Source organism: Oncorhynchus keta, chromosome 26, assembly GCF_023373465.1.
Source record: "Oncorhynchus keta strain PuntledgeMale-10-30-2019 chromosome 26, Oket_V2, whole genome shotgun sequence".
In the NCBI taxonomy this organism is placed as follows: Eukaryota; Metazoa; Chordata; class Actinopteri; order Salmoniformes; family Salmonidae; genus Oncorhynchus; species Oncorhynchus keta.
The window spans coordinates 28502934-28527900 of record NC_068446.1 but is presented as its reverse complement, the minus strand read 5'-3'; the positions used below and the strand labels follow the sequence as shown (position 1 = coordinate 28527900).

The 24967-nt window shown below is 41.5% G+C and overlaps 2 protein-coding genes across 4 annotated transcripts in view; both read right to left on the bottom strand.

The window, feature by feature from the left end:
- LOC118371586 (AP-3 complex subunit delta-1-like) overlaps nt 1–13330 on the bottom strand; it is a 35101-nt gene extending 21771 nt beyond the window's left edge. For 2 of the 3 annotated variants that reach the window (XM_035757103.2, XM_035757105.2), the window contains exons 1-11: nt 13044–13329; nt 7595–7690; nt 7248–7328; nt 7078–7158; nt 5650–5757; nt 5424–5553; nt 5065–5204; nt 2940–3013; nt 2766–2815; nt 2325–2374; nt 1914–1962 (exon numbers count right to left, since the gene is read on the bottom strand). In XM_035757103.2, coding sequence (XP_035612996.1) covers nt 1914–1962; nt 2325–2374; nt 2766–2815; nt 2940–3013; nt 5065–5204; nt 5424–5553; nt 5650–5757; nt 7078–7158; nt 7248–7328; nt 7595–7690; nt 13044–13139 — 955 coding nt within the window. In that variant the 5' untranslated portion in view covers nt 13140–13329. Of the gene's footprint in view, nt 1–1913; nt 1963–2324; nt 2375–2765; nt 2816–2939; nt 3014–5064; nt 5205–5423; nt 5554–5649; nt 5758–7077; nt 7159–7247; nt 7329–7594; nt 7691–13043 lie in introns of all 3 variants that reach the window. The other variant, XM_052480491.1, reaches the window with a different exon arrangement.
- A 1966-nt stretch (nt 13331–15296) lies between these two features.
- LOC118371585 (hepatoma-derived growth factor-related protein 2-like) lies at nt 15297–24967 on the bottom strand. The gene is made up of 16 exons (XM_035757098.2): nt 24692–24967; nt 23935–24011; nt 23145–23283; nt 19149–19343; nt 18911–19030; nt 18759–18833; nt 18434–18620; nt 18263–18347; nt 17867–18146; nt 17636–17772; nt 17463–17530; nt 17229–17299; nt 16970–17071; nt 16686–16842; nt 16361–16481; nt 15297–16198 (listed from the first exon to the last, which is right to left on the bottom strand). The coding sequence occupies exons 1-16, from the start codon at nt 24761–24763 to the stop codon at nt 16099–16101; spliced, it is 1986 nt and encodes a 661-aa protein (XP_035612991.1). The 5' UTR covers nt 24764–24967; the 3' UTR covers nt 15297–16098.

Genomic DNA, 24967 nt, shown 5'->3' with positions numbered 1-24967 from the left:
AGTAATCCCCAATTCAAAGCGCAGCTGCACGCATCCCGATCATAATACCAATGGTCAATCTGGTTTGACATTCGATATCCCTATGTGGCTAGTTAGGGACCATAAGTAAATTACACAATGTACAGTATATGGGACAATATTTAACATTTCTGTAGCTGCAAATTTCAATGACATAACCTCAAACCAACTACAAATTGTAGAAATTCAAATATTAAATGCTTTCAATATTTCTAAGACAACAAAGATGTGCAACATGAAAATATTGTCCCATAGATTGAGTAATTTATTGACAGTCCCCAACTAGCCCCAGCGATAAGCTATCCAAAGTCAGATCAACTTTGCCACAGTCGCACAACGGCCAGCTGAAGCTAATTGGCGAAAGACGTTGACTAGCTTGCTAGCTAGTCTAGCCTACTTCCAAACACAAGACCTGAAAGTAGCTTAGACTTTAAGTCTAGGCTACTTCCTTCTAGATTACGGTTTCAAGTGACTAGCTGGGTACTGTTTTGGCAGAGTGAAAGTACAAACGTTTCCCAAGTTCAAACACACAGTACACTGACATCAAAGCACGCCTCCCAAGACCCAGATGTTGTTCTCAGTCACATTTTCTAATGAGGACAATTGAAACAGAGGCTAAATTAGGAAGTTCAGCCCCACAAAATATATACCAAACATAAAACATTGATTTCAACATTTAACAAACCGTAGAACTCTATGCACAAGGACTACTTTTAACAATCCCATCGAACATTTTACAAAAACACATTTATAGGAAGAACTGTACAGATACAAGTTTGGTAACAGAATAAAACAGAGGAATGGTTTGCCGTAATTCTGTTACCAGTGTACATTTTTCAAAGTAGTCAGTGCATAGAGTTGTACGGTTTATTAAACTTTGAAATCAATGTTTTGTTTGGCATACATTCTAAAGTGAAAAATCTGAGACTCCACATAATTCTGTTAGCATGGAATAGCCCATACATAACATAGTGACTAACCTGATATTTTCACATCTATTAGATTTTCTCTACAAAACATGACATTAAAAACACAAAGAAAATACAAACAGAACGATGGCGACATTCACACGAGACCACATATACACATGGAAGTTTTGTTTTTTTGCCACCAACTTGAGTCATGGGTAGATGTAGCTACAGTGGACTAATCTGACACCACTTTTTCTTGCGGAATCAGGCAATATATAACTTCCACTAAATAGATTCTTATCGGAGCGGTTGATACCTCCGGAAAAGATAGCTGTATATCAGGTTTATGGATCAATATGTGTGAATGCAACCTTGAGGTAAAGTGCTATCGCTGTGCAGATACAGGTTTGGTTTCATCAGAGCAGGTCAGGAGCAGCCCTGTAAACAGTACTATGTTTGAGACTAACAGTTTAAAGGTGTCGATGGGAGCAAAAGAAGGCAAGAGTCTGTTGATGTTATGATCCTAACTAGCAAAACGGCCTTGAGGATCAGTATAGAGAACTCAATTATTATTATTATTTTTAAACATAGCTGCCCACGTATATCTAATCTACACACAACCAAGTTGTCCAGATAACTCGAATCACCAGATGCATCATAATGATAGATGTTTTAACTTACTGTTAGCTGTAACCTGTTAAGACTGGTTAATTACTGCTCAAATATACTCAATGTTTAGAAACTAAATAGCCTGTTGAAGTAACGGTGTATAATAAAGGTATAAAGACAAAACCCTACCTTGTGACAGTCGCAATTGCAACTATGCACAGTCACATTTCAAACGGCCCGCATTTTGGGGGAGTGGTCAAAATGTTGTTATCCAGAGTTTTGGGATCTAGATCGCTGTAAACTAGATGGGTGGCTACTCAGAAACACACAGACAATGAGAGAATGACACACTGCAGGCATTGACAGAGGGCTCACAGTTCTGGTCCGAGTCTTCAATCAGGATTCGCAGTTTCTGGACACAGAGCTGAGAGAGAGAGAAACATGCCATTACTATCAATATAAACCTTTCCAAACAAGCTCCATTATTGGCACATGCGCTCAGCAATTCTGCACATTCACAGAAAGTGGGTGAAACCCACTAGACATAGAATCCAGCTAAAGTCATTTGAACAGTTTGAATTTATATACATTTTAGAAGCTCAGAAATGAATGCTTTTTAATCACAATTTCACTAGCCTGCGCAATCTTTTGGTGTTCATCTATTGATAGACTTGTGATGATAAAAACAAAGAAGATGTAAACATGCATTGTTATCAAACTGGAGTGGAAAGCATTCACATCATTAGCTACAAAAGAGAAAAAGTGGACATGGTGTCTGGGACTTACCTGAATACTAGCACTGTGATTTGGCATCCCAGAGGACAGGGAAATCAACACTGAAACAGGACAAACAATAAGATCCTGCTGTGCCAACAACTTTATATACATGTCAAAAACTAAATGTTCACTGTTAGAGCTGTGATCTTGAAAGCTCAGTGATGTTTTTCACTTAACATAAAACAAACTGCATTGAGTCAATAACCTCCTCAGTAGCACATCAAAAGGCGCAAACAAAACTGCCCACACTGAAGACTATAGACATGGCAAGGTGTATAATATACATTTACATTTTTATAAAAATAATGTTATGAGAAAATAGCTTGGTTCAACTGCGCACATCTTCAGTTTATACACAAGCTTCACAAAGATGTACGGCTACCCAGCACACAGATAACCAGACGACTAAACAGAGATACAAGAAGAACAAGTGAAAAGAGGAATACTGACCTGCTATCACAGTGTTGACACACTCATATAGAAGTGACATAGCAGAGGTACTGCAAGATGAAGAAAGGGTAAGAAAAGGGGTAGAGAAGGACCGAAGGTCAATATTTTCATCATACAACTTTTTGTGAGTCAACAAAACCCATATTGGTTGTGGAATCTCTGTAGGTGTCTCACCTGTGGATGAGGTTTGTTAAAGGTTCTATCAGCTTCTTCCCCAAGCGAGGCTCCAGGGGTGTGAGGGCACCAAACTGAAAAACACACGTCACCATTACACACACTAAAGGAACAACACCTCTCCATGTTGTGTTAAGGACAATCATTTGTAACTTCCACTGACTCACTAACCAGGTTTCCATCCAACCTTTATGTGGGTAAAGTATGGCGGATAAAAAATGTCAAAACAGCCCCGATGTAAACAGCAAATGTTGGTAAACATTCCAAATGTCGACAAAACAATATGCGCTAGAAGAGGTGAGATCTTTGTGTGTCGATAAAATTAATAATGAGCAAATATTAATACAATAACCATCCTATTGAACGCAATGATGTTGTATGGTACTCCCACTACGACCCAAGAAAGCATGCTGATTATTAGGCTACAGATTAATATAGTTAGCTCCAAAAGTATTGGAAGAGTGACACATTTTTTGATGTTTTGGCTCTGTACTCCTGCACTTTGGATTTAATAGAAGTGAATTGTAAATAATGTAGTCATTTTGGAGACACTTACTGTAAATAAGAATATCAGATTTTTCTAAACACTTCTACGTTAATGTGGATGCTACCATGATTACAGATAATCCTAACTGAATTGTAAATAAAGACAAGGGAGAAAGTTAGAGGCATAAATAGCATACCCCCCAAAAAATGCTAACCTCCCCTGTTATTGTAATGGTGATATGTTAGCATTACTTGGGAGTAATTACTTGGGGGACTACTTTAATACAGATAAGTGAATTTGTATACTTTTGGTCCCCTAAAAAATGGGGGGACTATGCTGTAATTTCTCAATGGTTTGCCCGCGATGGATGAAAATACCCCAAGATTAAAGCGGACAGTCTTCCCTTTAACCTCGTAGTTATTGTATCATTTCAAATCCAAAGTGCTGGAGTACAGAGCCAAAACAACAAGTATTGGGACATTGACAATTTCTTTGTAGCTCACTGATATTTTTTTATTTCACCAGATGGGCTAGTTGAGAACTCGTTCTCATTTACAACGGCGACCAGGCCAAGATTAAGCAAAGCAGTTTGATACAAACAAGAGTTACACATGGAGTAAACAAACATACAGTCAATAATACAGCAGAAAAAGTCTATAAACATTGTGTGCAAATGAGGTAAGATAAGGAAGGTAAGGCAATAAATAGGCCATGGTGGCAAAGTAATTACGACATAGCAATTAAACACTGGAGTGATAGATGTGCAGAAGATGAATGTTCAAGTAGAGATACTGGGGTGCAAAGGAGCAAGATAAATACAGTATGGGGATGAGGTAGATTGGATGGGCTAATATACAGATGGGCTATGTACAGGTGCAGTGATCTGTGAGCTGCTCTGACAGCTGGTGCTTGAAGTTAGTGAGGGAGATAGGAGTCTCCAGCAAATGAACTTCACAGAGTAGTGAAGTGCAAGGTGATGAGTTTGATGCTCCTTTCCAATTTCATATCGAGGGTCTTATTCTGGTGACATTATGATCGATCCCTGGCTGCAGCTTGACAAATAATCTTGCTCTTATCCATAATCTCATAATGTAGGCTAGCCTACCCACACTATCTGTGAGCTGTTGGCTAGAGTGCTTGTGCCAAGACACAAGTAGGCACATGAACTATTTAGTGCAATAGTTTGTGATAGAACTATCGGTAGTGTTGAAAATTCCCATTTTTTATTCGGTACATGTAAACTTCTATATCATAATGCATAGCTTTCTATCCACAAACAGTCAGTTTGGTGGAAACACACCACTGGTGGGAAACTGTGCATATTTAGTCATTTTTTTGTAATTACGATCTTGTCTCATTGCTGAAACTTCCCAACGGGCTCCGGAGAGGGGAAGGTCGAGTCATGCGTCCTTCGAAACATTACCAGCCAAACCACGCTTCTTAACACCCGCCCGGTTAACCCGGAAGCCAGCCGCACCAATTTGTCGGAGGAAACACCATTCGACTGACAACCGAAGTCAGCCCATGTGCATATTTTTTAGGCTGATATATTTTCATGTGAGCATTTTTTACATCACCAATAGGATGGAAACCTAGCTACTGACAGTGATTTTCACAGCTCCCTTCCTGTTCACTCACCAGCTTGATTATCTTGATGAGGACCCAGTTGTTGGTGGAGGAGGTCATGAGCTTGAAGAAAAGTGGGGCCAGAGAAAGGTAGTTCTTAGGGTTCCTCCTGGCCAGCTCACAGATGACATTAACAGCCGCTGACTGGACCCCTGCAGGAAAGAGGCATCACACAGATGAGATCAATAACATCCATGCTGAAGGAATCATTAGGACACGAATTAGATCAAATACATCCAAAATACTTAAAACAGCTTCCATCCAGTTGAGACAATAATTTCCTTAGTTACTGCATACTTCAGGATTCTAGGTGATAAAATGTGTCTGGCCCCAACCAACAGAGTAGGCAGGTATGTACTAGTCTCTCTCACCAGGGTCAGGATCTTCCAGTTTCTCCTTCATCCTGGGGAAAGCTGGTCGCAGAGACTCGGGGTACTTCAGGAACACCTTGTACATGATCAGGACTGCCTTCTTCCTGATATAAGGCTTTGTGTGGGACATCTGCAGCACAGACCGAGAGAGAAAAAGGTCAGAGAAGCATGAAACCACAGACAAAAATGTGCAGCAAGCACTCTTGAGCTGGAGAATGTAACTCACCAGAGTCATGATGTCATTGGCCAGATCCCGAGCCAGGTCAGGGGTCACGAAGCAGGAGAGGCCAGTGAGAGCCACGCCGGTGTCGTACTGGTTAGGACTGCTCAGATCCTGAAAGAAAGAAATGGATGTGAAAGAGGTAGGGAAAGTGAAAGAGGAGAAAAAAGGATAGGGGAGGGGAGGACATGCACTACATGACCAAAAGTATGTAACATTGCATTCCAAAATCATGGACATTAATATGGAGTTGATCCCCCCTTTGCTGCTATAACAGCTTCTACTCTTCTGGGAAAGCTTTCCACTAGATGCTGGAACATTGCTGCGGGGACTTGCTTCCATTCAGCCGCAGGAGCATTAGTGAGGTCAGGCACTAATGTTAGGCATTTAGGCCTGGCTCGCAGTAGGCGTTCCAATTCATCCCAAAGGTGTTTGATGGGGTTGAAGTCAGGGCTCTGTAGAGGCCAGTCAAGTTCTTCCACACCGATCTTGACAAACTACTTCTGTATGGACCTTGCTTTGTGCACAGGGGCATTGTCATGCTGCAACAGGAAAGGGCTTTCCCCAAACTGTTACCACAAAGTTAGAAGCACAGAATCGTCTAGAATGTCATTGTATGCTGTAGTGTTAAGATTTCCTTTCACTGTAACTAAGGGGTCTAGCCCGAACCATGAAAAACAGCCCCAGACCATTATTCCTCAGCCACCAAACTTTACAGTTGACACTATGCAGTCGGGCAGGTAGCGTTCTCCTGGCATCCGCCAAACCCAGATTCGTCCGCCGAACTGCCAGATGAAGCGTGATTCATCACTATAGAGAAAGCGTGTCCACCGCTCCAGAGTCCAATGGCGGTGAGCTTTACACCTCTCCAGCTGACACATGGCATTGCGCATGGTGATCTTACGCTTGTGTGCGTCTATTCAGCCATGGAAGCCCATTTCATATCCTGACGAATAGTTATTGTGCTGACGTTGCTTCCAGAGGCAGTTTGGGAAGTCAGTAGTGAGTGTTGCAGATGATTTTTACACGTTACAGCACTCGGTGGCCCTGTTCTGCGAGCTTGTGTCGCCGAGCACTTCGTGGCTGAGCAGTTGTTGCTCCTAGATGTTTCCACTTCACAATAACAGCACTTACAGTTGATAGGGGCAGCTCTAGCAGGGCAGAAATTTGACAACTGACTTGTTGGAAAGGTGACATCCTATAGCGGTGCCACGTTGAAAGTCACTGAACTCTTCAGTAAAGCCATTCTACTGCCAATGTTTGTCCATGGAGATTGCATGGCTGTATTCTTGATTTTATACACCAATGGGTGTGACTGAAATAGCTGAATCCACTCATTTTCTATATATAGTGTAGCCGGTATCAGACATGGTCTTTAATACATCATAGACAGGTAGGCCAAAGGTGCAAGATAAAAACAAAAGTACCACTGACCTTTCGGATCTGATTGGTTGTCAGCATGATTACATCAGTGCTCTCATGAAAGCACTGGGAGGCGGCCAGGTAACCAATTCTCTGAAGAGAGGAAGCACCATATTTAAACCTCAAACGCTCTCGAATATCCCACATTTTTAAAAATATACCACACATACAGATTATCTTGCCTTGTATGTGAATTTGGAGGAGCTCATGACTTCCACAATGTTGAATGCAGCCCAGCTGACGTCATAGCCCAGCATCTGCAACTGTTAACGCACAAGGGGAGAGACAGAGGGAGTCAGAGCACTGGACATCCACTACATTGTCCCTGTGGACAGTGAGAGCTCACAGGCTAAATGCATTCTCAAATAGCTTTTACTGAGTATGGGCAGTATTCAAAGTAGCTGTTATCTAGCAAAAAATAATGCATAGCAGGCCTAGGATATAGCTGAAGTGTTTTTGGTTGTGCATCTCTGTGTTGTTGTTCACAGTGAGGGCAGTTTCAGTGAGGGGTGCTGATCTGTGATCTTACGTAGGTGAGCTTGCAGACGGCATTGGACTTGACAGCAATATTGTCCTGCTTGAGCTCCTGCTTGATCTCGTCGATGCAGATGGAGATGTATTTAGCCTGAGCGGAGACACAGAAACCAGACAGGACATCAGACTGAATGACAACCTCCACATGATACTCACGGATTACTTTTCTCCACTGATTTACCTCAGTGAACCAGCTAAAACACAGGCTAAGGGGAGGAGTCTTACAGCAATTGAAATTTCATTAATTTAATAAAAGGTTATAAACCCAAGCTTCTGATCACATGTGTTTTAGGCTTGTGAGGGTTTTCAGTCTATGATTGAATGGGTGTGTCAAGCTTTTAGCGTCATACCCAAGAAGACTTGAGGCTGTAATCACTGCCAAAGGTGCTTCAACAAAGTACCAAGTAAAGGGTCTGAATACTTATGTAAAATGTGATGTTTAAAAAAAAAAATTGTAATAAAATTAGCAAAAGTATATAAAAAGTCTACCTGTTTTTCTTTTGGCATTATGGGGTATTGTGTATGGATTGAGGGATTAAAAAAAAATGTGTTAAACATTTTAGAATAAATCTGTAACATAACAAAATGTGGAAAAGGGGAAGTGGTCTGAATGCTTTCCAAATGCACTGTACAAGCTCCTGAGTGGCGGAGCGGTCTAAGGCACTGCATCTCAGTGCTAAAGGCTTCACTACAGACCTTAGTTCGATTCCAGGCTGTATCACAACCGGACGTGATTGGGAGTTCAATATGGCAGCACACAATTGGCCCAGCGTCGTACGGGTTAGGGTTTGGCCGTCATTGTAAATAAGAAATCGTTCTTAACTGACTTGAAGAGTTAAATAAAGGTTAAATAACAATGTTTTTGTTTAAAAAGCTTCCGTAACAAAAAGACACATTTACAAACTACCTGTTTTTAATGGTTGGTTTGGGTCCACACTAGTAAGTTAACTTATTCAAATTATACAGTCACAGAGGATTTTCTTCTGAATAACTCGTCAGGTCATTGAACTTTCAGGCAACTTTGATGTAAGGCTTGATCACACCTGTAGTGACTACTTGTATCAGTTATGCCCATTGCTGCTTATCTATTGTTCACTAGACATCTCAAATACCTTCATCGATACCACAAAACAAATACATAGTTTTACTCCAATCTGGCAACCCTCATAAAACCAGACACAGCACCAGTATCCCAAAGTATTAAACAAAAACAGCATTGGCATTAATAAATTAAAAAATAATACATAAAATATTATACTTATTTTGGTGACAGCCTTGGTTGATTAAAATATTGGGTTGTTAACACATTTGTTATGAATGATGTCGCACAAAAATGTGTGTATTATCACACGAATTAAACCACACAAACACACAAAATCTGCTGAAATACTTTTTGTACGTATTTGCACAAATTGAGTGTGAGATTATGTTGGCTGTGAAATACTTTGAAAACAGCTACTGCAGCATCTATTTTACAATAAATGTACATTTTTTATTCACAAATGCCAGTGAAATTGTCACACTGTGGAACTCTGACCACCCGCCAACATGGGTGGTGAAATAGACACGCCAATGCCAAAATGTAGGCCCTGAATCAGATCCAATTGATATATTTGTAATTGTTGTTCTAGAGCCAAGACCTACAATTCTACAGCACAACAGGTTCCAAAGGAGGTATGGGGAGGCAGTGGAGAGACACTATTTTTAATCAGGGGACATGAATAGGCAAATAAAATACCTGCCATACTTGTTAGTGTTACATATTGTCTTCTAAAAATCTGGAATTTAATGTCAATTGCATTCAGTGTGCCTTCACACCTTCCTAGATGTGCTTGCCTTCAAAATGAGGGAGTGACAGAATAGATGGATCTGTGTTATTTCCGTCAGCACATATGTGTAAAGTAAATCGAGAGTGTCCATGAGAAACCTTGGGCAGAACACACAATTAATATTTTAGTGAGTTGTCCACTGTTGGCTGGGTAACCACCGTATCTAGGTATGCAGGGTTGGGTTACACAAAGGGGAATGCATTAGGACCCGAATCAAAAGATCATGGCCTAGTACAGTGGTCAAATACAATCAAAGTTATTATGCTTTCCATGTCTGTCTAAGCAATGGACAAAATCATGACAAAACATTAACTTTTTTTGCCAGATAACTGCCAGGGCATTTTAGCACTCAGTGGCCACCACAACTCTGCTGAAACCAGCGGCAGTGACCAGTCAAGGTGTGTATAAAAATAACCCAAGATAGACAACTTGAAATGTTAGAACAGGTAAACTCTAGATTTCACACCTAGGCCTGAATCTCATTCCCAATTCAACATTTCTTAGTAGGCTTGGTCATGCTCACTCTGCTGCTTAAGAGCATTCAGCAATAAAATACTCCCTATGTCCTAGCTACTGACTGGCATAATTTTATTGAATGGTGGCAATATATTCAGCCTAAGAGCATAATGGTCTCTGCTAAGTGACATAATTTCTTAAACCTAAAGGAATTCATTCTGGATTAACTTCTTCCTCCAAAACCTCATCCTAACAACAGTGCACTGTCGACCCACAGTGCGCTGTCGACCCACTCTGTATGGATGCTGATTCTGTGATGATCTAACCTAATTAGCCAAACACCTTCACTGACATTCTGAAAACACGCAACACCCATGAAGACAGGAGCACTTCTACCTAGCATAAAAACTGTCAGTACGTCACAGGGAACTATACACAGTTGAAGTCGGAAGTTTAAATACACTTAGGTTTTTCAACCATCCACAAAATGTATTGTTAACAAACTTTAGGCAAGTCGGTTAAGACATCTACTTTGTGCATGACACAAGTCATTTTTCCAACAATTGTTTACAGACAGATTATTTCACTGTATCACAATTCCAGTGGGTCAGAAGTTTACATACACTAAGTTGACTGTGCCTTTAAACAGCTTGGAAAATTCCAGAAAATTATGTCATGGCTTTAGAAGCTTCTGATAGGCTAATTGACGTCATTTGAGTTAATTGGAGGTGTACTTCTGGATGTATCTCAAGGCATACATTCAAACTCAGTGTCTCTTTGCTTGAAATCATGGAAAAATCCAAAGAAATCACAGAAAAAAAATTGTAGACCTCCACAAGTCTGATTCGTCCTTGGGAGCAATTTCCAAACGCTTGAAGGTACAATGATCATCTGTACAAACAATAGTACGTAAGTATAAACACCATGGAACCACGCAGCTGTCATACCGCTCAGAAAGGAGACGCGTTCTGTCTCCTAGAGATGAACGTACTTTGGTGCGAAAAGTGCAAATCAATTCCAGAACAACAGCAAAGAACCTTGTGAAGATGCTGGAGGAAACGGGTACAAAAGTATCTATATCCACAGTAAAACAAGACCTATATTGACATAACCTGAAAGGCTGCTCAGCAAGGAAGAAGCCACTGCTCCAAAACAGACATAAAAAAGCCAGACTACGGTTTGCAATTGCACATGGGGACAAAGATAGTACTTTTTGGATAAATGCCCTCTGGTCTGATGAAACAAAAATAGGACCGTTTGGCCATAATGACCATTGTTATGTTTGGAGGAAAAAGGGAGAGGCTTGCAAGCCAAAGAACATCATCCCAACCGTGAAGCACGGGGGTGGCAGCATCATGTTGTGGGGGTGCTTTGCTGCAGGAGGGACTGGTGCACTTCACAAAATAGATGGCATCATGACGAAGGAAAGTTATGTGGATATATTGAAGCAACATCTCAAGACATCAGTCAGGAAGTTCAAGCTTGGTTGCAAATGGGTCTTCCAAATGAACAATGACCCAAAGCATACTTTCAACATTGTGGCAAAATGGCTTAAGGACAACAAAGTCAAGGTATTGGAGTGGCCATCACAAAGCCCTGACCTAAATCCTATAGCAAATTTGAACTGAAAAAGTGTGTGCGAGCAAGGAGGCCTACAAACTTGATTCAGTTACACCAGCTCTGTCAGGAGGAATGGGCCAAAATTCACCCAATTTATTATGGAAAGCTTGTGGAAGGCTACCCGAAACATTTGACCCAAGTTGAACAATTTAAAGGCAATGCTACCAAATACACTCAATTAGTATGTAAACTTCTGACCCACTGGGAATGTGATGAAAGAAATAAAAGCTGAAATAAATAATTCTTTACGCTATTATTCTGACATTTCACATTCTTAAAATAAAGTGGTGATCCTAACTGACCTAAAACACTGAATTTTTACTAGGATTAATCATCAGGAATTGTGGAAAACAGAGTAAATAACTGGCTACGGTGTATGTAAACTTCTGACTTCAACTGTATCAGTGGTTATTGAGGCTATGCCCATTAAGGATATATTTGTGTAAACATTTTCTTGTGTGAATATTCAAGTTTTCCGAACCACATTGAATATCTTCTGACGTTGCTATTCAGTATACATAACTAGTATAATCTACAACCACCATATTACTAAAGCATGATTATGACAGTGTGTGAATTTATATAAGCCCATCATCAGGTGATCTGTCTGACTTGTTGAATATCAGTTCACTTTATCTGCATACCTGTACAAACAAAATTAATTAAAGTTGGAGAAAGTGTGGTAGCTTAAGGGTAAATTAAATGGGAACTTTTTTCAGTCTAGGCTGTCAGTGTGTGGAAGAAGCATCCTTTCGTGCACCTATGCAACGTCACTGACTGAAGCTGTCGAGGCCTACAAAATAAAATAGCCTTCTAGATCTTGTTTGCATGTCTCTGTTATTTGTATTAGTGCAATAGAAGGCCATTATACGCAAAAGTAACTTTTTAACTACTGCCCGTTAGCAAATAAATTAAGAGAATAAAATAGTGCTGAACAAGACAGATGCGTTATCATTCCGCGCATCATCACCAGCTGAGGTGATAGTTTTGGCTAGTTAGTTTCCTAGCTGTTACTTGCTAGCTAACTAACTAAAGTTTGAATGGTTGTTCGGTACATTATCGGTGAAGGTGATCGCCTGAAACCAACTGCCACGAGGTGTAACAAGGTAGCGCTTCACCAATGGTAAGAAGTAGACTCGTGCAAGACCGGACAACCCCATTCGAAGGGGCGATGAAACCTACCGTTATCAAGCTAACGTTAGTTAGCTAGTCATATGACGATTATTATGGAGTAATGACAGTTAACGAGTTGACTAATTAGACAGCTAGTCGTTATTCGTGCATTTACAACTCAGTCTTGGTTAACTTGTTATATCACGTTACATATTTTTATTGTAGTTTATCTGCATATGTGAATAGCAGCTTGCTAGGAATAGCATTTTACAGCCGTGCAGAAAGCTAACGTTGGCAAGGCCATCAAATAGTATAGTAGGTGATCTGTTTAACGTTAGGTATTTTGCAATGAGATGTGTTACACGAATGTTTACTTACTGACAGTGTGAAATCAGACATGAACGAAAACACAACTCATCGTTTTACCTCATCTTCCTTGTGATTCCTAATGCCACGTACTAAATCTTGAAGGTTTTTATCGAACATCCGATCGATGCTCCCTTTAACAATCTTCAACGCCATGGCTGTTGGCTAACTTTTGTCGCTTCTGTCCTCGGACAAAGTAGACGTCTTTTGGGTGCGAACCGGTCCGCAAGACAGTCTCTCATCCACCCGGGTACCGTCTTTCCGTGGTTCGTAACTGTTTATTAATCCCGGCCAGAGAAGGCGAGGCCAGATGGGGCGTCCTGTACTCCGCTGACAAAATGGCGTCTAAAGTCAGCTGACTGGTTGTATTCATGTGGAATTCTCATTATGGAAATCAATTAAATTAAAGATATACGTCTAGTACGCAGTTTAATGTGCATGGATGATAATTATTTTCCAGTCATATTCTCTATGCAAAATGCAATTATTCACCAAGTCTGTCAGTGTGTCTATGTCCAATTTTTGCACAGTATGTAGCCTTTGACATTCCTGACTTTTTTTTGCCACAGCCAACTCAATGAGCATTATGCATGACAGCACAAACACATAAAAATATGGCAATGCATTTGTAATATAACTTCCATAAATATATATTACCTCATAAAAAACTCTTTCACACTGCTGACCATGGATTATACCGGTTTTCCCCCTCATCAATCTACACACAATAACAAAAACAAGTTAAGATTTTTTTGCACATTTATACACACACACACATATAAATGAACTACAAATATTTACATAAGTATTCAGACCCTTTTTCAGTACTTTGTTGAAGCACCTTTGGCAGTGATTACAACCGCAAGTCTTCTTGGGTATGACGCTACAAGCTTGGCACACCTGTATTTGGGGAGTTTCTCCCATTCTTCTCTGCAGATCCTCAAGTTCTGTCAGGCTGGATGGGGAGCGTCACTGCACAGCTATTTTCAGGCCTCTCCAGAGATGTTCAACTGGGTTCAAGTCCGGACTCTGGCTGGGCCACTCAAGAACATTGAGACTTGTCCCGAAACCACTCCTGCATTGTTTTGGCTGTGTGCTTATGGTTGTTGCCCTGTTGGAATGTGAACCTTCGCCCAGTCTGAGGTCCTGAGCAGGTTTTCATCAAGAGCTCTCTGTACTTTGCTCCGTTCATCTGACTAGTGTCCCATTCTCTGCCGCTGAAAAGCATCCCCACAGCATGATGCTGCCACCACCATGCTTTAACGTAGGGATGGTGCCAGGTTTCCTCCAGACATGACACTTTGTATTCAGGCCAAAGAGTTCAAGCTTGGTTTCATCAGACCAGAGAATATTGTTTCTCATGGTCAGAGTCCTTTAGGTGCCTTTTGGAAAACTCCAAGTGGGCTGGCATGTGCCTTTTACTGAAGAGTGGCTTCCGTCTGGCCACTCCACCATAAAGGCTTGATTGGTGGAGTGCTGCAGAGATGGTTGTCCTTCTGGACGGTTCTCACATCTCCACAAAGGAACTCCGGCGCTCTGTCAGTGTGACCATCGGGATTTTGGTTTACTCCATGACCAATGCCCTTCTCCGATTGCTCAGTTTGGCTGGGCGGACAGCTCTAGGAAGAGTCTTGGTGGTTCCAAACTCGTTCCATTTAAGAATAATGTAAGCCACGGTGTTCTTTGGGACCTTCAATGCTGCAGACATTTTTTGGTACTCTTCCCCAGATCTGTTCCTCGAAACAATCCTGCCTCAACGCTCTATGGACAATTCCTTTGACCTTATGGTGTGGTTTTCGCTTTGACATGCACTGTCAACTGTGGGATCTTCTATAGACAGGTGTTTACCTTTCCAAATCATGTCCAATCAATTGAATTTACCAAAAGGTGGACTCCAATCAAGTAGTAAACATCAAGGATGATCAATCGAAACAAGATGCACCTGAGCTCAATTTGAATTTCATAGCTAGGGTCTGAATACCTAGGTAAATAAGGTTATTTTATTTCTAAAAATCAGTTTCCGCTTTGTTTTTATGGGGTATTGTGTGTAGATTGAATATATTTAATCAATTTTAGAATAAGGCTGTAATGTAACAAAATGTGAAAAAAGGAGAAGGGTCTGAATACTTTCCAAATGCACTCTTATTCACTGCAATTCCTCATCCCAAGCCTGGTTACAAGGGTTGTAATGTGTAGTTATTAGACCAGTCACACCCCAACCCAACTGGATTTTTATTATGGGAATATGGGACTTCCGTGAAGTACCATGTGATGACATGCTGCCTTCGATAACAGAAGTGTTCAGATTTGGACCACCATGCTGAGATTTTTATTCAACGATACAAATGATTTTACCAATTTACATAGCACTAAAAACACTTCCAAAGTATGTATGACAAGCAAATGCCAAATGGGCTCCAGCTACATGGGATATGGACAACTTGTGATTAAGATCATATTGTTCACTCTGTACACAATGTAATATTATCCCATTCAATAGGCAAGTTATTGAAAGCAGATGGAGAAGACACAATGACAGGGCAAATATTTCCACAAGTCAAAAGTTGTTGCAATATCAGAAAACATACTTGTTATAAAAAAGTAGGTGGACCTTAGTTGGAAAACATGTAATGTGATTATGTTCAATGGCTTTAGATTTTCATGGTGAGACTGAATTAATAAGAAATGACCAGATAAAAAGAAAAATATTCATAACCAACGGTCAAGACACCCATACTTGTCCAACACACATTAGCATTTTCTATGTTCTCTATCAGCTCCAATATTTTTCTCAAAGCCAACAGATGCCTTGAATCACATGACATGCAATTACTGCAGAACACTCATCACAAGGCTCCTCTTTTCCCCCAAAATTTCCTGTTAGAAGTGCTAAAAATGGAATCTCTCAATATACATACAATATGAAAGACCAAAGTTAGAGTTCACGTGGGAGAATAATAAAGCAAAGTAGCTTTTGGTGGGGGGGGGGCAGGCCAAGGTGTCGTATAAAAGGAAAAATACAATTGTGAACAACAAAGGGGTCAGCACAGCGCCATGTATCCAGGACGAGATTAATGACCTGTTAGCTGTGTTAAACAATTGTGCTCCACTTTCTTCAGCTCTCTATTGCTGGCGGTTCAGTCTCTTCTGAGAGAGCGTGGTGCGTTTCATCATCAGTGTGCGTCTGCTGCTCAGCAGGACTATCAGGACTGGGCCTACCATGGAGGAGAGACGAGACTTCAGAACTAGAGCTACATATCTTTGTGATGGTGGCAAGTTACCAATTAGAAGAGCAATATTACTATGGACACATTGAGCAAATAAAATCCGAAATAAAGGAAGTACACCAAGATGTGACATAGGAGAATATTATTTACCTGTTGGGGCTTGAAGCCATACGCTCATCATTCTCTTCCTGGACCGGTGACTTTGGAGTATCCTCTAACTCAGTACATTCCTTTTTCTGGACTTCTGATTCCCCATTTACAGGCATGACATCTGATAACAAGTCATGCAAAATCAATATACTGGCTACAAATGATGGACCTTTGATTTCATTGTTAGCTACACACGGCAAAATAAGTCTGAATTAATATCATTATTAAGAGGAGTAATATGCTGAGGAGGAAAATTAAGGAGAATGTGAGAACAGTAAAGAAGTCCATCAGTTGTGATCGTAAAAGCATGGGTTGAGAAAATTACCAGAATTTTGTGTCTCCTTCCCATCCTCTTCCTGCTCTTTTCCCTCAGCTTTGTGTTTATTTGGCATTTCAGACTTGACCACAAACTGACCCTTTAACTTGTTGTAGACCTGGCTGGCCTTTTCCATAACGGCACTGCTTGCCTTGTATCGGCGGATCTACAGTAAGACAAACAATCAGAACAACAGCGTGGTTCACAAGGGCCAGAAAACAAGAGCGATAATGAAATGTACACAGCGGCTCTATAAAGTTCACTTTCATTAAGGGGTTCAGACGGAAAGGCACCTTTTTAAGTGTGGCGATAACATCAGAGTTCTTCTGCAGGATGTGGCTGGTGACCGGCACAGCCTCGAGCTCTGCCAGGGCCAGTAGACAGCGCTCTATGTCCTGCAGACATAACATGATAGAATACCACAATGTGCAAGTAACCCTTAATTGGTAAACAAAAAAATGATATACCTCATGCCACTTGTCATGCTGCCTGTAAAATCCCAACTATGTGATAACTTTTCTGTTGGCAATGAATGAAGCCCCGTTTACTTACTGGGTTGTCCACTTTCAGCGCAAACTTGATGTCCGTGTGCAGCTTCTGCAGCTTTTCGTCTGGGGTTGGCTCTGTGTGCAGACACAAAAAGACAAGGAGTGAGGACATGAAAAGTTGATATTATCTGGCTCTGGCACTATATTGGACCAACCGTTTGTCACAACATGCAAATGAGTTTCCCATATGCATGCTTTCCAAATGGACACTAAATTGGGAGTAACATTGAGCTTTGACCTTTTTTCTTCTCTACTTTCCTCTCGGGAGGTCTCTCGGGTTTGCGTTTGGGCTTGTCAGGCTTGGACCTGAGGGAGAGAGCTCAGTGATCTGTGTGCATTTATATTTAATGACGATATCTAATGTGATATGTACTCTATAATCTTTTGTCTGGTTCAGCCATGTGCATTTACCTCCCTCTGGGCCTCTCTTCTGACCGCTGGGCTCGCTTTTCCTTCACTTCTTTCTCCTTTTTGCCTTTACCATGATCCCTCTCTTTCTTTGTTCTCCCTTTCTTCTGGTTGTCTGAACGCTTTGCAGATTTTTTCACCTGATTATGGTTCAAATACAATGTTCAACAAATCTATTCTAGATACAAAAACAAACAAATGTCCACTCTTTACACAGTCTTCCATGCTAGTTACCTCAGGTCCAGAGTCAGAGTCAGAGGGGGCAGGAATGGGTGGCGGTGGGGGTTTCTTGGACTTCTTCAGTGGGTGATCATCTACACCCTCATCTGAGCTGTTTTCACCACTGCTCTTTCCCTTCTCCTTGTCCTTCTTTCTCTGCTCATCTTCTTCCTTCTCCCTCTCCCGATACTTGAGGATCTCCTCTGCCTGCTCCTTCTTCCGGCGTTCCTCCAGCTCTTTCCGACGCTCCTCATCTCTCTTTTTCCAGTCACTGACGCGGTCAGGCTCACTGTCGCTATAGTACACAATATAGGATATTGTTCATAATGTACAAATGTATTGATACAAATAATTTATAAATGTATTAACATAGCACACAACCAATGTGGAACAGACTAGAGCTATGCTGACCTGTCGCTGTCAGAGGAAGATGCCGGTGCTCTGACCTGGGCAGCTTTGGGTTTCCGTCCACCCCGAGGCTTTGGCAGAGGCTTCTCTGATTGGGACAAATGGCAAAGAGGGTTATGCAGTGACAAATATAGTAATCATACACTGTGTAATACCAAACATTATAGCTCTCACCTTTCTTGCGTGCTTGAGGGGCCTTCCGTGGAGGTGGCTGTGGCTCTGAGTCAGAGTCGGATTTGGAGCCAGACTGAGATTCAGATCCAGACAGAGCAGGCCGTGGCTTCTCATCTTCTGAGTCACTGCCCCCTTTCTTCTTGTCCGACTGAGACCCAGAGTCAGAGTCTGAGTCAGACACCGCCTTCTACACCAGCCCACAGAGAGAAACAGAGAGAGAAAAAACACAATGAGAGAGCCAGCAGTCACTGTGAAACCACAAACAGTGCTTTATCTACTCAACTCCCAGGACTGTTTGACACCTGAAGGGCATCCCTTTCCTCACCTTCTTCCCTTTGCCACCTCCAGCCTTCTTCCCACTTCCACGGCCTGCTGCCGCCTTCTTCTCTGGGGTGAAGTCCTACAGGGGCAAACAAACAAGACCCCATCAATTAATATTCTCATGACACATGCACACGTTGTACACTAGCAACTGACCTGGTCACTGTTCTTTCCAGAGTCTGAGTCAGAAGGGGAAGGTTCTGGCTCAGAGGGTGAGCCACTCTCCTCTCCATCCCGGTCACTGGACGAACCCCGGGCCTTCTTCACAGGGGGGCGCTGAATGAGAGATAGAACAGAGATGTTATATTATAAACAGAGGCACATCTAAGCAACAACAGTTTTGTTCGGAGGCCATTAAAATCCCAAAACACTAAAAGTATAATTTCGCACTCACCTTGGCAGCAGGGGCCTTCCTCTTGACCCCTCCTCCACCACTGCCACCACCACCACCTCCTCGATCCTCACTTCCTGAGTCAGAATCTACCTCACTTCCTGAATCTGCCTTACTGGGCACCACTGCTTCCTTGTCATCCTCTGCATCACTTCCTGCTGCATCATCATTAGCTTCACTGCCAGACGAGCTGGCAGGCTAGGGTGTGAATGGAGAGATGAATCAAATCAATGTTTATCACATGCATAGGATACAGCATGTGTAGACAGGACAGACAGTGAAAAGCTTAATTGCAAGCCCTCTTCAATGCAGAAATACTAAGACATATTTAAAAAATAAACCATTATGAATAAGCTTGAAACACACGCACACGGTTGGTACCAGTACTGATATCAATGTCGGGAGTACTGGTGTCAGTTAAGGTAAAGCTATATAAAATGAGGTAAAGAATAAAACATTGTATATGTGTAAACAGGTTAAAGGGACTAAGCAGAAAATATAAAAAGAACAGTAGCAGTGAGTATGGTGACTGTATGTGTGGTTGTGTGTAGTTTGCAAGTGTCAGTCAGGGATGCAAACTGGTGAGGGCCCAAAAGGGTGACAAATAGTGTTTGCACGGAAACACGCAAAAACATCCATGTGAAATGCAAGAACGTTTGCTTATTTTCAGAGAACAACAAGTACACGATACACATTTGAAAAGTGTCCTGGGGTAGAGTTAGGCTCTTTGGTCTGGGTTTAAGGTTGTCATGACATGTAATGATAATCTTAGTCTCCCCAGACAGTCTTCAATGCACCTGACAAGTTGTTCTATAGAAAGAAAAGTAAAACAAAGAAACATAAAACACAAATACTGTCTCACATCTAATACATTGCAAGGTGCTTTCAGTGTTAAAATACAACTCATATACATAACAATTACACAGGGCTCTAATCTGACATTGTTTACAAGGAGTACTTGAGCACAATGAAAGTATGAAGAGTATTTTAATAAGAATTTACTAAAAGTGACTAAATAAAAAAGGTTTTTGGAATGTTCTAAGCTCAATTAGGCATACTGTACAGTGGCAAGAAAAAGTATGAACCCGTTGGAATTACCTGGATTTCTACATAAATTGGTCATAAAATGTTCTGATCATCTCAGTCACAACAAGACACAGTCTGTTTAAACTAATAACAAACCATTATAAATGCTCATGACTTTATTGAACAGTGTAAATATTCGCAGTGCAGGGTAGAAAAACTGAACCTTTGGATTTAATAAATGGTTGACCCTCAGTTGGCAGCAATAACCTCAACCAAACATTTTCTGTAGTTACGGATCAGACCTGCACAACGGTCAGGAGGAATTTTGGACCCTTCCTCATTACAAAATTCTTTCAGTTCAGCAATATTCTTGGGATGTCTGGTGTGAAATGCTCGAGGTCAGGCCACAGCATCTCAATCGGGTTGATGTCATGGCTCTGACTGGGCCACTCCAGAAGGTGTATTTTCTTCTGTTGAAGCCATTCTGTTGATTTACTTCTGTGTTTTGGGTCGTTGTCCTGTTGCATCACACAACTTCTGTTGAGCTTCATTTGGCAGACCGATAGCCTAACATTCTCCTGCAAAATGTCTAAATAAACATGGGAAATCATTTTTCCGTCGATGACAGCAAGCTGTCCAGGCCCTGAGGCAGTAAAGCAGCCCAAACCATGATGCTCCCTCTACCATACTTTACAGTTGGGATGAGGCTTTGATGTTGGTGTGCTGTGCCTTTTTTTCTCCACACATAGTGTTGTGTGTTCCCTCCAAACAACTCAACTGTAGTTAACTGTCCACAGAACATTTTGACAGTAGCACTGTGGAAAATCCAGGTGCACTTTTGCGAACTTCAGACATGCAGCAATGTTTTTTGGACTGCAGTGGCTTCTTCTGTGGTGTCCTCCCATGAACACCCTTCTTGTTTAGTGTTTTACGTATCGTAGACTCGTCAACAGAGAGGTTAGCATGTTCCAGAGATTTAGTCTTTAGCTGACAATCTAGGATTCTTCATAACCTCATTGAACATTCTGCGCTGTGCTCTTGCAGTCATCTTTGCAGGACGGCCACTCCTAGGGAGAGTAGCAACAGTGCTGAACTTTCCATTTATAGACAATTTGTCTTACTGTGGACTGATGAACATCACAGCTTTTAGAGATACTTTTGTAACCCTTTCCAGCTTTGTGCAAGTCAACAATTCTTAAGTCTTCTAAGATCTCTTTTGTTCGAGGCATGGTTCACATCAGGAAATGCTTCTTGTGAATAGCAAACTCATATTTTGAAAGTGTTTTTTATATTGCAGGGCAGCTCTAACCAACGTCTCCAATCTTATCTCATTGACTGGACACCCAAGTTAGCAGACTCCTGACTCCAATTAGCTTTCACATACTTTTTCCAACCTACAATGAATGTTTAAATGACATTCAATATAGACAAGAAGAAATACAATCATTTGTGTTATTAGTTTAAGCACACTGTTTGTCAATTGTTGTGACTGAAGATCAGATCACATTTTATTACCAATTTTTGTAGAAATCCAGGTAATCCCAAAGGGTTCACATACTTTTTCTTGCAACTGTACACTCAAATAGGAGTCACTTAGGTGAGACAAATGTTCAGCTGCCCCTTTAAGGGCTGGAGGTTCTCGTGGTAACAGTGGAGAATCACAGACATCTCGCAGTTGCATCAAATGCAAACTGACATTGAAAAATAACCTAGCATGTGAACGAAAGGATGTAAATAGGCAAGAAAAGCTCCAGTATTTATGCTGCAATAGTTTGTGTCGGGGGGCTAGGGTCAGTCTGTTATATCTGGAGAATTTCTCCTGTCATATCTGGTGTCCTCTGTGAATTTAAGTATGCTCTCTCTAATTCTCTCTTTCTTTCTCTCTCGGAGGACCTGAGCGCTAGGACCATGCCTCAGGACTACATGGCCGGATGACTCCTTGCTGTCCCAGTCCACCTGGCCGTGCTGCTGCTCCAGTTTCAACTGTTTTGCCTGCGGCTATGGAACCCTGACCTGTTCACCAGACCTGCTGTTTTCAACTCTCTAGAGACAGCAGGAGCGTTAGAGATACTCTGAATGATCGGCTATGAAAAGCCAACTGACATTTACTCCTGAGGTGCTGACCTGTTGCACCCTCGACTACAACTATCATTATTCGACCCCGCTGGTCATCTATGAACATGTGAACATCTTGGCCATGTTGTTATAATCTCCACCTGGCACAGCCAGAAGAGGACCGGTCACCCCTCACAGCCTGGTTCCTCTAGGTTTCTTCCTAGGGAGTTTTTTCTAGCCACCGTGCTTCTACACCTGTATTGCTTGCTGTTTGGGGTTTTAGGCTGGGTTTCTGTTCAGCACTTTGTGACATCAGCTGATGTAAGAAGGGCTTTATAAATACATTTGATACGAAACAAGGTCAAAGTCACACTTTAGTAGACTTTCTGGTAAATCCGGTCAACTTCTATGCCTGTATTCTTCTAAAATGTTTATCTATGAGAAACAACCTTTTAGATCCACACAGATGGCCTATTTTGAGAACAAAATGGCGAATATCGCCGAAAAGCGACGAGTCTGCTACCCTGGTCAGTGTCGGTGTATATAGAGTCAGTTCAGATAGTCTATGGGTGATTAGTTGTTCATCAGTCGTATTGCTTGGAGGAAGAAGCTGCCTCGGACCCTGTTGGTCTGAGACCTAATGCTCCGTTACCGCTTATAAGTGATTGTTGAAAAACATGTGATACCGAGTGCTGACCGAGCAGATAATACCACCAACAGGGAGCTGCATAGTACTGTAACTTGGCCAATCTATCACATCCTAAACTGAGGCCTAAGGCACTTTTTAGGGGAATGAGTGTGATCTAAATGGATCCAAAGTGCACAGCAAAAGAGAAACCAGGGGTAACAGCACTCAGTTGTAACTGGTCAGTATTAGAGAAACGGTATTGAGTTGGACTTCTGATAAGATGTACTTACTGCAGGTGCACTGTAGGAGGCATGAGGGTTGTTCTGGATTTCCCACAAGCCCTCGTTGAAGCCCTTTCTTTTATTAGGTTTCCCAAAGCGCTCACTGTGCTTCTCATAGGCAAAAAGGTCCTTTGGCGCAAGGAATGCTCTGAGGAAGAGAGAGCATGATTTGATAACACATTACTTTATATTGCGACAGTATTTACAAGACTTTAATTTTGAGTAACTAAATTAAAAAGCCAATACCTGGCACAGACAAACTCCATGCTTACCGGGTAGATGACAGAGTTTCTGCATGATGTTAAAGCCATGAACTGGCAACAAACTACAGTACTGATAGTTATTTTGCCACCTAGTGGTGGTTTAAGAGTCATCCATCTGCCATCTTGCAAAACTACTGTTGTACGACCAAAACACTAAACTTTCACACACACACACACAAATGGCACCTCCCTTACGACATAAACCAGTAATGAAAAACTCATGAATGGGTTTCAAAAGTTTAAAATAAGTTAAAGAAAATATAGTGCATCAACAAACATGGAGGAGACATCTCCACAGAAATATGAGTGGCGATACTTCAAGTAAACATACAACACATTAGGTAGCTGGGGACAACAAGATAAACAGGAACCAGCTGGAAAATAAATACAAATCAAAATGTATTTTTGCATCAATCTCTATATATAAATAAAAAAAACATATCAAATAAAAGGTGGTGAATGTAGTATAGCACAGTTTCACGTCCATCCAGAGATTCCCATCCTGCTATTCTAAATCAAACTGACACAGCACTTACGTTTCATGGGTCCCAAAGAAGAAGATAGGGATTTTATTAGGAGGGGGTTTCACTGCCCCATCTGCGACATCCTCAATCTAGAAGAACGAGAACCACAAAACAAAAACAAGTGTGAGAGACATCCAAACTAGGTACAGGAGAGAATATATAACTTCTCTTTGTAGTCTGATCCTCAAGTCAAGTTGTGAAAATGAGGAAAGGTGGTTGGAAATAAGTAGACAAAATTGTGGCCTTGTCTGAACCCTTCACTCCAGACAGACACCTTGATTGGAACAATCTGTACAATTTTCAAATCAGTCAACAATCCTGGGAAGAGGGGAACACAAAGTAATTTCCAGAAAACTAAATATTTGTGTTTACTGTACCAAACATCACCAGATTAGTTAACTATATCTAGGATTTTATTTTACAGGCCAGCGAGTCTGCAAATCAAACATTTCATCTTCAATCAACGCACACCAAAAAGCACAGTACAGCTAGCTACTTAGCACTGCCTGGTTGGACAAAATACATGTACACAACACAAACATGAACGCTATTCCACAAGTTGCCTGGTTATACTTTGCATAAAAAAAGATCCAGCAACAAACATTTTGCAAACAGATTGGTAGGACAACAAAGCAGTTATATATTTCCAAGCACGAGGCAAGGCTAGCTGGCTATAATATTAGCTATGTCAGTCACTGCCAAGGATGCACAGGGAAAACTCCAGCGTCCCCTCCGCCCACCCGCTTCTCTCTGGCTGCTGCTAGTTTACCCTGGCTGGCCAGTGGGGGTACCCCTTCATTTTGGCGAAGACCAGGTCTCCGGGTTGAAAATTGTGCGGCATTGTACTACCCCTCTGTGCAGCCTTTTCTTTCTTCTTCAGCTAACACTGGAGGTCTTTGTGCGTCGCTTCTTGGCCGTTTTCAGGCCGACACAAAACCTGCAAAACGATAAAGTTAGCTAGATAGCAAGCTAGCTTCTCAATAGCGCGAGATGAGGCGGTTAGCTTCACAAGAATAGCTTCCGCTAACCGTGATCTTCAGAGCGG